This window comes from Thunnus maccoyii, chromosome 4, assembly GCF_910596095.1.
Source record: "Thunnus maccoyii chromosome 4, fThuMac1.1, whole genome shotgun sequence".
Classification (NCBI taxonomy): Eukaryota; Metazoa; Chordata; class Actinopteri; order Scombriformes; family Scombridae; genus Thunnus; species Thunnus maccoyii.
The window spans coordinates 11,316,219-11,330,903 of NC_056536.1; the positions used below are offsets into that span (position 1 = coordinate 11,316,219).

At 39.6% G+C, this 14,685-nt stretch overlaps 1 protein-coding gene across 2 annotated transcripts in view; it reads left to right on the forward strand.

The window, feature by feature from the left end:
• The first annotated feature begins 2,509 nt into the window (after positions 1 to 2,509).
• The window catches only part of mgll (monoglyceride lipase), a 40,170-nt gene continuing 27,994 nt past the window's right edge, over positions 2,510 to 14,685 (forward strand). Inside the window, exons 1-2 of one of the 2 annotated variants that reach the window (XM_042407818.1) lie at positions 2,510 to 2,664; positions 4,566 to 4,701. In XM_042407818.1, the coding sequence (XP_042263752.1) occupies positions 4,574 to 4,701 (128 nt within the window). In that variant the 5' untranslated portion in view covers positions 2,510 to 2,664; positions 4,566 to 4,573. Of the gene's footprint in view, positions 2,665 to 4,409; positions 4,702 to 14,685 lie in introns of those variants that run through there. The other variant, XM_042407816.1, reaches the window with a different exon arrangement.

Sequence of the window (14,685 nt, forward strand, 5' to 3'; positions counted from 1 at the left end):
CAACTTAAAATGACGATGCTTGGCTGTCACCATCAGTTCATTTATCAGAGCTCTCTGCTCTACTACTATAAAGACTGGGGTAACTGTGTTTCAGTTCATTTTAATTCAGGACACTCATGTAGACATTTTTTCCAGTTTATACATGTACATAACATGTCTCAACAATGGATTCCAGTTTTCTCCTTCACTTTCATGTTTACTGTTTGTTTCCTTTTTAGAGAAAATGACACGTGCTGTATTTTTCTGAGCGTGTGTCTGTGCAGTAAGCAGTTAAAGAAGTGGGAAGAAATTACTCTCTGGTATTCAACCACAAAGATCTACAACCGCAACAATCCTCTGCTAACTAAAACCAGGTATAATGAGTCATTGTTTATTGGAATGAGAACACTCTGAATCATATGAAGTGGAAACAAAACAAATTGATTTTCCAGTAAAGGCTTTCATTAAATATCTTTTATGTTTTTTTTAGCAAAAAACAGCCTCCTGATGTCCATGGATTCACATAAAGAGTCCAAAAACACAAGACCATTATATCTCTCTAAGAGACTAAATAAACAAAAGCATGTAGTTTGCTCAAACACTCAAAACGACCAGTGTTTACATTTTACTGACATTTATATTTTACTGACAAGGACCTTTTGTGGCCATGTGAAAAATAGACATGCTGTAAGGAGTATTTTAAAGCTCTCTGGGGGTAAAAGTTTCAAGAGTGTTATACGTGTAACCCAATCCAAACGTGAAGTCACTGTGTATTAATTACATGACTACAGCAAGATGAGACATTAAACCACTAGAGGTTTACTAGAAGTGTACCGTGGGAACCAAACTGTAAATCGAGCACTAATAGCTAAGAATATGGCAAATACACTCTGTCAAGAAAAGAACAAAACCTCATCATGTGCGAATATAAACTCAAAAATGTTCCTGTAATAATAGTAATAATAATAAATTTGATTTAAGCGCCTTACATGTAACCCAAGGACACACATACAAACAAAAGCTATGTTAAGTGTTGTAGCAATGATCACTAAGTCCATGAATGTGACTCAAAGGAAAGCATGTAGATGATGAAAAGTATTGGTCTGAGGACTGAGCCTTGGGGTACCCCTTGGTTGAAGGGTTGGATTTAGAGTCCCCAGTTTTAGCACATTGCTTTCTATCAGCAAGATAGAACCAGGAAAGGGGGGAGACCAGTAAATACAGGATACTGGGTCATGTGTGTGAGTAAAATACTATGGCAGATGACGCAGCCGAGAGTTCAAGTTGACGAAGAATGTTAACAAGACCTGAACCGGCTGCAGTGAGGAGGTTTCTGTACTGTGATAGATCCAGTGTATGACCTTTTTCTTGTGGGGCTTTCAACATGTGGGGGGTTATTAAAACAGTCCAATAAAGATAGGAAGTAAGCGACAAATTAACAACACGTGTAGTCCACATGAATATCAGAGTGCCCTAACAGCAGTGGAGATGGAGACATATGTAGAGCAAACAGACAGAAGCAGTTCTGGTTGCTTTGACAAGAAGGTAGTTGAGGGTTCGGGTTTACAGTAAATAAGAACAACTTGGAGAGTTTAGTGAATCAGTAGTTAGCAGATAATATGTTATGAACTTGATTTATACATAACTGGTTATGTAGTGTTTCTTCTTGAACAAAATCAATGGGTTTTATCTGCATATGTCTTGGAAATGTAGAGAAAGGTCATTCAGTTCCCGACTCATACATAGAGTTTGGCTTACTGATTAGATTCTTAATAATGTAGAGGGAACAGTAGAGGTTAAATGTCTATGACAGGTGTTGTTGACAATGCAGTTGCAAGTGCTAATACGTTGTTTATAAATTAATGAATACACTTTTTGGTCCAGATGCCCTGCAGCCATTTTCCAGAAAATGAGTCTATTGGACGGATCTCGACCTATGAATTAAAGGACTAGTAGAGCAAGTTTCCTGCTGGAGCAGGATTTTCCACAACCTGGCAATCCAAAAGTTGTTCGTATAGATGGTTCATAACTCATCTATAAAACTTGTTATTAGTAAAGGATTTATCAACTATCGTTAAAGCCATTAATTATAGCTTATAAGCCCTATGAGAAAGCAGTACCCATTTGGGTAATGGTGATGTGTAATGGAAAAAACAATTTCACCATACAAGTATGACTAGATCAGAAAACATGGGTCCTTTTGCAGAACAATGACCTATTTTGTCATTCATAGTAGATAAGTCTCATCTGGTGAAAGCTTTAGAGAGGCTGATCAACACAGCATGCCTTTAATAAGAAAAATATCAGTTGGTCTGGTAAGAAATACGAACCATGTGGACTCAAACATGCTGTTTTTTTTTTCTCTTTACAGTAAATGAGGCTCAACAGAAGGGGCGAGAGAAGAGCTGTATCTCCGCCTCTGGGGAAACGTGTAATGTGTAGTGTGTGTAAGTGAGAGAGAGAGAGAGAGAGAGAGAAAGGGAGACACAGGGTGTGTGCGAGAGAGAGAGAGAGAGAGGGTGTGTGTGTATGTGTGTGAATACTTATTTAGTTTCTCACCAAACGTCGCTGACTGCATTCTTCTCTTGGCGGGTGGCGAGAGCAGAGCATCAGAGAGAGAGACCAACAGTGGAAGCAGAGAGTCCGAGAAGAAGCTGAAACTTCCCTGCAGACGCTCCTGCGCAGGTTGGTTTCATCTCTGTGATGTTCCTGTAATATTCTTATAATAGTCGTGTAGAGACTAAGTGCGTGTCCGCGGCGCTCAGTTTAACTAGAATAACATTGTTGTAGCTTTTGGTTTTGGAATATAACTTATTGTTTTGTACGGATATCCGCACATGCATGAAGCATCTTCACTCATCTTCCTCCATTCATCATTTTTCATAAAACCCGCAGACCTTGATGATGATGTTACTGTGTTACAGCGCGTCTCCCACTATTACAGGCACTTAAATGGATAACAGCGGTCAAAGCAGATCAATCGGTTCATTCGAGGCTATAATGTCAATTTAATTATAGAGACACTTGTCGATTGCGTTGCTCTTATTCTGTAAACGGAAGCATGCAAGAGAGCAATATCAGCCTGGTGGCCAGCTCTGTCTTTCCCTGCATGAAGGTGGTGATGTTGAAGTCCTGTGAAGGTATGAATGCTGCTGAGATGAAAACAAGAAGGGGGGCACACACACACATACACATGCCACTGGAGCAGTTTCTTATAATTCATGCACAAGTTTTAGTGATAAAGATTATTTCCGCGTGTGTGATGATGCGCATGATTCAGAGTTATTCATGTGCTCTGTTATGATATAATTCAGCTGTCATATGCAGCTGAAATGAGCCATAATTCTCCGTGCAGAATTGGCTGACAGCCATGGTCAACATGGTGTAAATGATTGAAATCACATTAGGTAGGCTGTAAAATGTTTCAAGAAAGAAGCACGGTCAAGCTTTTCTGTAATAATCACCGACATGCAGCCATAAATCACTTATCATTGGCTAATTATCACTGAGCTTACAGGCTGTCAGGTCACTAAACCTGAAAGACGAAACCCGATCACCTCAGGAAATAGCTTGACACCGCAGGGCTATTTTTACTATCAGCGTTATACACACACACACACACACACACACACACCTTCTTTGTAATGCTGTGCATACCATTAACACTATGTAGATATTCTGTGCATCCAGTCGGACCTGATGATAGAGAGAGAGAGAGAGAGAGAGAGAGAGAGAGAGAGAGAGAGAGAGAGAGAGAGAGAGAGAGAGAGAGAGAGAGTTGCTTCAGGGTTGCAGGAGAAACTGAAGTGCATCAGTTTATCTTTTGAGATGATTCTGTTTGTATGTGTAAAGAACTGGAGAGAGACTGTTTATATATGCAGGTGTATTATATGCTTCGGCAATGATAATGTTTATCAGCTCTGTGTTTGTATGCTGCATCTGGACAAGTGTGCACGCGAGCATGCGTGTGTGAGTGAGAGAGAGGTTTTATTTTTCTAAAACTATAAAGAAATAAAATAAAATAAATACATCTTTTTAATTAGCTCATTCAAATGAAATCTGCCAAATTTTTACATTTTTCATCCTTAAAAGGATTTCATCCTTATTATTTCCAATATTATTTCTAATAATATTATTTGCCAATAAAGCAAATTTGAATTACAGAGAGAGAGAGAGAGAGAGAGAGAGAGAGAGAGAGAGAGAGAGAGAGAGAGAGAGAGAGACCTTGTGGAAAACAGAGCATATGGTCTCGTGACGTAACACCGGTCGTTGCGGACGCTCTCATAACATTGTGTGTGTGTGTGTGTGTGTGTGTGTGTGTGTGTGTGTGTGTGTGTGTGTGTGTGTGTGTGTGTGTGTGTGTGTGTGGCAGCTCAGGACTAGATCCGGGCCGGCATATCCTCACCTACATTACACTAACCCTCTCATCTTCGGCGCGTGCCTTAAACACGCACCAAAACAAACACACACACACTAATAAGAAATGAACGCTGTGACCGCCGCCACCTGCCTTCTCGTTGCCGGCTTCAGCTGCTACCTCTACGGCAGCGATGTGTTGTTATCGCTGCTCCGTGTCTCTGTTGCAGACTCCTCCATGCCCGAGCCGACAACTGCTCCGCGGCGGAGCCCGCAGGGAGTCCCCTACACCGACCTGCAGCACATCGTCAACGCCGACGGACTGCACCTGTTCTGCCGCTACTGGGAGCCCGCGGATGCGCCAAGGTCAGTAGAGAAAGGAGGCGGAAAAATAGCGGAAAAAGTATCTCTGTTTCACTCTCAGCTGTCCCACTGCGTGTGTGTGTGTGTATAGACTATAGTATTCTATGTGTGTGAGATGCAGTATATACTAAAGAAAGCAGATGGGTTAATTTCTAAGTAGCCTACTGTTTAAAATTATGAGATCTGTGTCGTTGACAGTAATCCCATTCACATGGTTGTTTTCAGTCCTTGAGTCACATGACGACTTAGTTTCTTGTGAGGTCCTGCATGTTAATGTTTAAGCATGTGTGTGTGTGTGTGTGTGTGTGTGTGTGTGTGTGTTCTGTCCAGCTGTAATAAAAGTACACACACAGTGGAGGTAGTTAGTCTACATTGTCTCATATCCTGACTTAAATGCAAAAGCAAATCAGCAGAATCATTTATTTGTTGTCTTAATCTTAACATGGGGGCACATTATGAGGAGAACATTGACAGACATGTAGCCTATTGTGTTTAAGAGCTGTAACTCAGTAACCTAACAGTTATAAATGCAGATGTAGAAGTTTGGCTTTGGTCCATGCTTATAACAATAAATCATCTTCACATCCAGGGAGTTTATCGTAAATCATATTAAGGTCCTTGCCTGAGTCCTTATTTAAGGAATCACTTTGCTTCATCATAAAAGTGACAGGAAAGCATCAAAAGGTTGAAATAAAACACATAAACAAGAAATGAAACAAAATAAAACCAGTCTGTTGTAAATCTGGACAATTTAGTCTCATTCTGTGACCTCAGCTCGTTAAAAACATTATAATTATGTTAATCTCCCCAGTGGCCTACCAGATGCACCAGTGACTCATTCTGGGTCATGACCTCATTAAAAAAAGACCCAGGACCAGTTCATCCCACTAAACAATTTGAAATCTAACATGTAGTTATCATATCAGAGTGTGCTCATTGTCGTAAAAAGTAGATTTTACTCCAATTGGAGATGCTCTTCAGACTCCACCATTGAGAACTTTTGATCAGCTTTTGAACTGGAGGGGACGACAATATGCAGACTGTGGCCCTGGACCAGGACCCAGTAAAATGTTGAATTCAGGACATATATGTAACAGCCCGAGAAGATCGCAAACTGTACCACAAAGAGGCTCTGATGTGGAGTACAGTATGTTTCTTCAGTCTGAGCTGCAGTGCAACTTAACAACATTTTGTGTGTTTGGCTCTCTTTGCAGTGCAACCAGGGAAACAAAAATCAAAACAAATCCACACATGTGACTGAAATGTAGGAACACATGAGTAGACGGATGAATATGAGCATCAGTTCTGAGTCACGTCATGTCAAGTCAATTTTATTTATACAGCACCAAATCCCAACAGAAGTTATCTCAGGGCACTTTTCATATAGAGCAGGCCAAGATCATACTCTTTACAGAGACCCAACATTCCCCCATGAGCAAGCACTTGGCAACAGCGGCAAGGAAGAACTCCCCTTTAACAGGAAGAAACCTCGAGCAGAACCAGGCTCTGGGTGGGCGGCCATCTGCCTCGACTGGCTGGGTTGAGAGAGAAAGAGAGAGAGAGGGAGGAGAGAGAGCATAGCGCAATGCAAGTCACGCATAGAGATGGATAGTAATAATAATAATAAGACTAATAATATTAATAGTAGCAGTGGGTGTTGAGCGGGATGATGGTGGGGGAGTGTGGTTTCCAAGGATGATGTAACACTTGCTATGAAATGTCAGCATCTGTCTCCTCATAGCCATGCATACTTGTGTTTTTGAGGTTCTTTTCTGCTTACTTTCTCAACCCCAATGAACAGCATCATAGTTCATTTGCAAAAGGCCCTGAGATCGTGACTCATCAGGCATTCTGGTGTGTGAAAGAGAGCTGTCTCCTGGCCAAAAACACATCAAACACAACTAGTGTGTCCAGTTTATAAAAAATGCCACTTCTGACACGTTTAATAGAGGTATTTCCACAGTCTGCTGTCAGAGGCCCCTTTGCTATGCGTTCTGCCTTTTTAAGTCCTCTGCACCCTGCCCTCTCTACACATGTGGCTGTGGCAGAGTATGAAACACAGATGTCACACTTCAGACGTGATTACAAGCCACATAGTTGTAGCAGTGTGAGCGTGTAAGAGCACAGAAGGAAAGAGAGGTGACAGAAATTGGAGGCCCATTAAACATCTGAAGTCAAGATATTACTGCACACTGCATTTGTACATGCATGTGCTTGTATACATGTTCGTAGATATATCTGTGATGTGAGTGGTGTTGTTTTTGTGTTAGTAGGTTGGAATGAACGTGTGTGACAGCTCTACATTCGATCATAACAAAGTCTAAAAATGTTCGCTACGGCTCCAGCCAATAGCAGCAATAAACCACACAGCAAAATAGCAAATGCAATACCACAGCAATCCCTCTGCAAAACGTGTTTTTGGAAGTAAAAGGCTGAAACACTGGAGGCTTAATATAGCTCCTGATCCTTCTGTGTTGGAACTGTTTTAGAGCTGAGGCTTTGGGTGGCTTATATAAGAGCTTTCTGAATGACGGCCAGCCAGTGACAATGCTAAAAATGCATGCAGTCATGGCGGAGAGGCATGCAAGAGTCTGTGAAATGTTGTGTATTGTGGTGTGTATACTGGTTGACCTGTACGGGTTTATAAAGGCTGATATGGTGATATTTGTGTACTGATATCAGATATTTTGTGTGTGCAGTGTAGCCAAAAATGTATTTTTATACATACCTCAGCATTTACTCTTTCATAGGACCCTTAACACTTTGAAGCCCAGACTAATGAAATTCTTTTAGCTGAGCTAGCAGCTCCTGAAGTAGCTTTATTGTAGGTTTTATAGGCTGATTAAACAGAAGTTATTTAACAAAATCACACCCATAACTGCAACATATCAGGAGGGGGGCTGAATGAATTGAATGAAAAATATTGAACAGCCGTTGCTGAGGAGTGAAAAACAAACTAATTGAATTGAACTGAAAGCCAATATCAGACCAGTACATCCCAAAACTGATGTATTGGTCGAGGTGACACACAGGATGTTATCAGACTGTAAAATTGCTGAGCAAGTGTCACTTAAGGAGACACTCTGGCCTGTTGTCTATCGTACAGCCTACACTTTATCAGGAAAGAAATTCTCTGATACACACCTCCTGTTTTAACACAAAGTGTCACCACAGTCTGATGTTTCGCAGTAAAAGAGGTTTCTGTGTTCTGGTTGGATGGAGCCTCTAGACTCACAGCTACCCACTCACTGCAGGAGTCAGATTAGTAATTCAACACAACGTGACACCAAATTCATAAAATCTGGGGCTCTGTACTGTAGATGCAGCTTAGCCAGAAGCATATAATATTATAAGTATTTCAGTTTAAACGTGGTTATAGCCATTGGTATGAATAGGCATTAGGAAATACAAGTTCTTAGCACACACGGTTGATACTTGTTATATCTTTAACACGCTATAATTTATGGAAGGATTATCTGATTTTGGGTTATTTTTGAAAACAGCTACTTTCAAGTTCATTCATCTTCAGCCAGTACAGGAGCAGCTGGTGCATCGATAAGCTTCAAAACTTCAGACAAGAGATTTGATGTTTGACAGTTTATTCAAACAGCAGCCCAAAAAGTCTTGTAGTGATGCATAGTTATGAATTGAATGTATGTTATTATGGTAATGTATGATAATGAAGTGACTTCTGATAATATCTCACTATTGGTTGTAAGTGACATGGTTGGTGAGGACCCAAAAACAAACCAATATAGGGCTGCAACTACCAATTATGTGTTTTATTTAGCATTTCTTATCAGTCTGACAAATATTTTCTCTGTTGATCAATTAATCTTTTGGTCTACAAAATGCTAGAAAATAATAAAAATCCTAATTTCCTAAAGCCCAAGCTCCAAGGTTTTGTCCAAAAACAAGCATATCTCCTGTTAAAACATGAAGGTTTTCAGTTTCCCAACACAGAAGACAAAGAAAGCCTGCACATCCTTACAGTTAAGATGCTGGAACTGGTGACTGCTTTGAACTTTTGCTTGAAAAAATGGCTTGAACGATTTATTGATTATGAAAATAGTTGCAGATTAAGCCGGAGCCTTTGCTTGAACATTTCTCATCGGAAAGTGAAAGGGCTTAGTTGAAAGTCTCTTAGTCTTTTAATATGTTCATACAGAGTCTGATCCGACTCTACAGCTGCTACGTCTATGCAGTATTTCTTCTTCTGCACAGTTTTTTTTTATCACTGTGGTGTTTTACATTATCATTGCTGCTATTGTTTACATCTTCTCCTTCTTCGTCTTCCACTTTTTCTACTTTTTCCTCGCTATGACATCATCAACACCATCTTCAACACCACCTTTGCCATCATCATCAACACCACTAAAGCTGCGATGTGACGTACTGTAACCATGGTGACTGTCAGCAGTTTGAGATTGGTGGGCCTATATTTATTGACTCAACCACCTTCACCAGTAGGCCAGACAGTTTATTGCGCAAGATGTTTGTTTAGCACAATTAAGCAGACTGGTTAACAGTAAATCTCACACTGAGCGGATGGGAAAGACCCCCTTTATGACCTTAGTGTAAAAACACCAGGAAGTTTGATGACTTTGGTTGATGTTTATGTCTGCAGCTACATGAACTGATGCTGAAAAAAGTTCCAAGTAGCGATGGAAAGCATCATCAGCCAGCTAGTTTGCTTGCTCTGTCGATGCTTTTAACAGAAATCCAACCATCAGTCAGCCATCCTGGGTTATTTCAGAAAACACGTATTGTTGGTTTAATAGTAAACTGTCAAATACTGTCAAATTCTAATTTGGGAATCAATAAATCTGTAGCCAGTGGACCAAAGCTTCCCAAACACTCCACGATGGCCACATTGCAGCTGTTAATTAACAGTTAAATAATGTTAAATATCTGATTAGACCTGATGCAGATAGATGAGAAAACAGTGTAGCAACAGCAGGTCGATGCTGTTGATGGATTAAAAAGTAACTCAGTGGCCTGCTTTGTGCTGTAGCTGTACGTACAAAAAGAACGTTATTAGGACAAATATCGACCAGGCGTCCATAAGTCTCAATGTCCTTCGAGGACAGCGATGACATCAACAAAGATCAGTAAAACTCACATATGCTGAGTGTGCAAAACATCCACACAGCCTTCCTGATATTGATTTTGGTTGTTAAACTCACTTTTTGTACAGTTTTGGCCTCAGATGCATCAGAGTTCTCCTTTCATCTTCTCTCTAAAGTAGAATTTTTTTGTTTAAACTGGGAAATTGGAAATTTTTAATTGGAAATTGGAATATATGCTGTCACATACTTCATATGTGCAGTACTACTTTATGGATTTTATGTAGCTTCTCTCATGTTTTTAAATGTTGTAAAACATATCAGAAGTCAACTCTCACATTAAATGAGATTCAACACTTTTCATGTGGATGTTAATGTTTTCATAGAATGAGCATGACATTGTTGGCAGGGAAGGAAACTATTTCTGTGACCTGGTAAATTTTCCCTTCAAACACAAACTTCTTCACAGACAAACACTTCTGTCAAAGATAAAAACCTTTGCAGCATTTTTACCTTGTTTGCTTCTTCTTCTTCAGCAGTAAAACTTGCAAAAATGTGGTAACACATCACTATCTTAATTATAAATATATTCTGGTGGGATGAGAATGAGATGGGGTCAAAGGTCACAGACTCCTGAAAGACCCTTTCACTAGAACCAGGAAGTAGGTGAAAGGTGCCGGGGGTGGAGGGGTGGAGGGGCACCAGCAATGATTGACAGCCCTTCCTCTAACTGGGGCTTTGAACCCACATGGAGACCAGTGCACCGGCCATACCTGTGTTTAAATAAAGAACGTAATGCTCGACTTTGCATACAGCTGACAGTCATAAACTCACACAGCTTGTGTAAATGGGTCATGCTGTTATCAGTGTTTTCATTGATGGTGTCTGGGTGAGTTTCCTTCCCTGATTGTGCTTCTTCTGTCAGACTATTTAATTTCCCTGCTGCTTGCTGCCACTGTTACGCTTGTCAGTGGAGGATACTTTACTAAGATAAAAGCTTATAATGGCTCCTATCATGATCGTGCCGGAGGGCAAATTTTGGCTGAGTAATGCAGTGAATAATATATCAGGGCCACTTATATTTCCATAAAATTCACTGAGTAAGTGATTCCAGGTAGCAGCTGTGATCACTTACTGTTATTTAATATGAAATGTTTCATAGTCAGTTTTTAATTTTCATTCCACTGATGCTCGTATTCACAGTGACTTAACGATTATATTAATATTGTAACAATAAAGTTAAATTCCTGCATGAGCAACAGCCTGAAATAAGCGGAGACATGGATCGTGCAAATGGGAGTGTAAATAATTCTACATCATTATTATGATTTCCATTAATTAAACTGATTTCTGCTCCTATACAGATGTGTTAAATATGAGGATATATTCAATTTGATCTGATGATGCCAATGGGAAAAGTGGTTGCAACAGTACTGTAAGTGGTGATAAGATACATTGAAAAAAAAATACAAAAAGGGTTTTCAAACATAAAAAAGCTACAAAAGAAGAAAATGTGTAAAAAAGTTGGATTTACCAAGGAAGTGTTGGTGCATAACAAATAAGTTGAAATGTATTCCTGAAATATTCAATCCCTAAAAACAGTAGATGATCAAAAAAGGCCTAAAAACTGTATACTGTATGATCGCCAGTAGAAAGTTTGAGTGTACGTAATTTGCATCCTTTTCAACGGAAGAAAGTGTGCAATGTGCTTGTGACGACATGTAGGTTGAGGCAACACAGTGTTCCTCTCTGGTCAGTTTTGCATTGGATGATAAGTTTGCAGTATCAGTTAGTTTCAAATTTCCAGAGCAACAGTTTGAGCTATGAGGGAGGCATCGAAACCTACTTTGCATGAATACTTGTTCACTTGACTGCTGTCAGAGGTACTCTCACACTTAGTTTCCTGTTTAACGTTTCACAACAGATGCAGATGGTTGTGTCATAATTGCTGTACGGTTTCAAGTCATTTATGGCAGTTGCACCATAAATTAAATGTCCTTTAGCTCCATTGTATTGATACTGCTCTCTGCAAAGAAGAGAAAAACATGTCCTTTTTGTATTTTAGGTGAACTGATGAAATGAGTTTCACTGAGGCCTTTCACTGGACAAAAACATTGTGTCTCTTTGGTTTAGCTTTTGTAAATCACGGGTGTAAACTTTCCTGCTGTGGCTGCCTGCTGTCTGTCTGCTTCCATTTCTCTCCACACAGCAATTTCCTCCACCTTTCTCTTGTGTGTTTTTTTTCTGCACAGCACACACTCATACACTTTCTGTAACAACTCTCCCATGTCTTGCTTTCTTTTCCCAACCGGTTTGTCACACTTCTTCCCTCTATTAGACTCCATCTCATTTTCCACCAGTCACATTGTTTGTCTCTGTCATATCAGAACCAAAATCAAAGTCACAGGGTGTGTTGAACAGTACTGAAATGTTGTGAATTAAGCCGAATGCAAAGACAACGCAATCTGTTCTTCATGTCCGATTTCAGGTTAATACTGAACATAATTACATGTAGCAGTGCAATATGCATCATATCCTAAATATATGTATTTATTTGAAGTTCAGTCACTGTACCTCCACTTCCCTGGTGTCGTCCTCATACATTTTCAAATTCAGCAAGCTGGTCATGCTGTTTTTTTTTTTTTAAATTTTGGTTTTAAAGTCTTCAAAAGCTGCTAAATTTGGCTTTTCAAAGGCCACTGATGTCCTATTTCCTCACTCCTCTCTTTATTCTCTTTTCCTTTCATCTTTGGCTCTATATTTCTATACCCCTATAAATGTACATTGACTGAGTCTGCAGCACTTAACATCATTGATGTGGTCTCACACACACACACACACACAAATGCACACACACACCGTAAATCACATCCTTTGGGCAGCTCTTCAAAGAAAGCTCAGCAATTTGGAGTTCTTTTTTCCTACATTCACTTGCACTGTGATACACACACACACACACACACACACACACACACACACTCACACACACACACACCAAGTTCTGAGCAGTCTAAATCCATTAATCAGATTAACATGCCAGTGCTCGGTCATTGTCTCATCTTCTGGCTCCTGCTCAATCTGGACACCAGTGTTAATTTAACACTGCAGTATGTTTATATATATATATTATATTATATTAAACACTGAAAATTTAATAGTTTTAAATGTCAAATAAAATGTTACAGAAAAATCCAAACTAGTAAACAGTGGAAAGTTTGATGTGGCTTTGGGTGAACTGTGTTTATAACTATGTACAAGTGTTGATTTAACACCGTGTTAGTGTTTAGGAATCTGGTCTAACCCAGAGTAGTTAAGGAGGCACACACACAGATGTTTTCAGTTATTGCGCCTGCTTAAACCTCGTCCTGCTCAAACTGATGCAACAAAACAGGGGAGTCGGGGGTTGGTATAAGCTTTATTTATAGCGGGCATTTTGACTTGGCATAGCAGGAAAAGCACAGGTGTTACTAATACCAGTAACGATGGCTCTGTTTTATTCAAGTGTCCCAGTAAGTGACAGTGAGCCAGCATGCACAATACCAAGACCCTGAAACTGAAGCAGCTAAATGGAATTCAGCCATCATGAATTTTATAATTTACACCTGTGCTTTTCCTGCTGTCATGCTGCAGGTGTACGCTTACACAGTCCTGATGCTGCGTTCACCTCATGTTGACTTGTCAGTAAGTGTTCATCAGACAATTCAAGATACAGGTTGCTGGATATGTATGTTTCTTCATCAGGGTGTTGCAGAATGCTACGTGCTTAGCTATTGTAACATCAGCTCTGTCAGAGGTACCACCAGATCTGACATGCTCCTTCTTAGATGTCAGTATAAAGATAGTGATGATAACATATAGCAAGATGAAGAAAGTAAGCACAGTTACATCAGGTATAATGATTGCACAGATTAATAATTGTCTCCTTTTTGGTGGCTTGACAAACTAACTAGCTATATTAGAAAGTAAGAGAAACTATGCAAACAGGATTACTATTTTAAACCTTTACTAGAGAAGAATTTATTCACTGAATGAATAATTCTACTATTGCTACATTTGTTAAATTAGAGTATACGTAGTTACACTTTAGGGGGACTTTAACTGTCTATGTTTTTTTCTTTTCAGGGACTAGCCCACTTTAGCTTCTATGCTATTTTCTGCTAAGTCATTACACTTCTCACCATTGTTTGCTTGTAACCCTGGTGATTAAAGACAGGGCGATGAGTGGAAAACAGTGTCATGTTAGGTTGTTCCTCATTTTAAATGTAAACATCTGTGACCATTAGTTGGATGCCTAAAATACTTAAAATTTGGAACCTAATGTACAATACACAGTTTAAAGTGCAGAATTGAAAGCAGTTGGCAGGTTTGTGAGTTCCTAAATAATCTTTGAGTAGCCAGTCAGCATTGTATTAAGGGGATTAGGATTTTGGCTTTGTTTTGGGCCTGTGGTTGTTTAGAATAGCTCTGAGCAGAGCCAGAGGGAGGACTAAAACTCTCCCTCTCGCTCTCTCTGAGTGTTTTAATAAGGCTGGTTATAAGCCATGTTGTTCCAGCAACTGAAACAGTGTGGGAGACAAGTGGGTCTCCAGTTCCCATGAGAGATGAGAGAGAAAGATGAACAGAGGGAATAGAGATAATGAGAAAGAGAGATGAAAAGCCTCTTTTCTTATTGGAAGATTAAAGTACTTCAGCAGAATACACAAAATAGTCAATACATCTTTTAACGGAGAATAGTCATGCAAGTGATAACACAAAGTTAGCCTTTAGGGGTAATGGGCAACACCATAAGATTAAGATCAGCTGTGTAGCTGCTCCCACTTCCACTTTCAAAATTGTTTAAACAGAATATATCTAGTGCTGAAACTTTAATTCATTTTTTTTTATAGTAGATCAACAGGAAAGTAATCCAAAACTGTTTTTA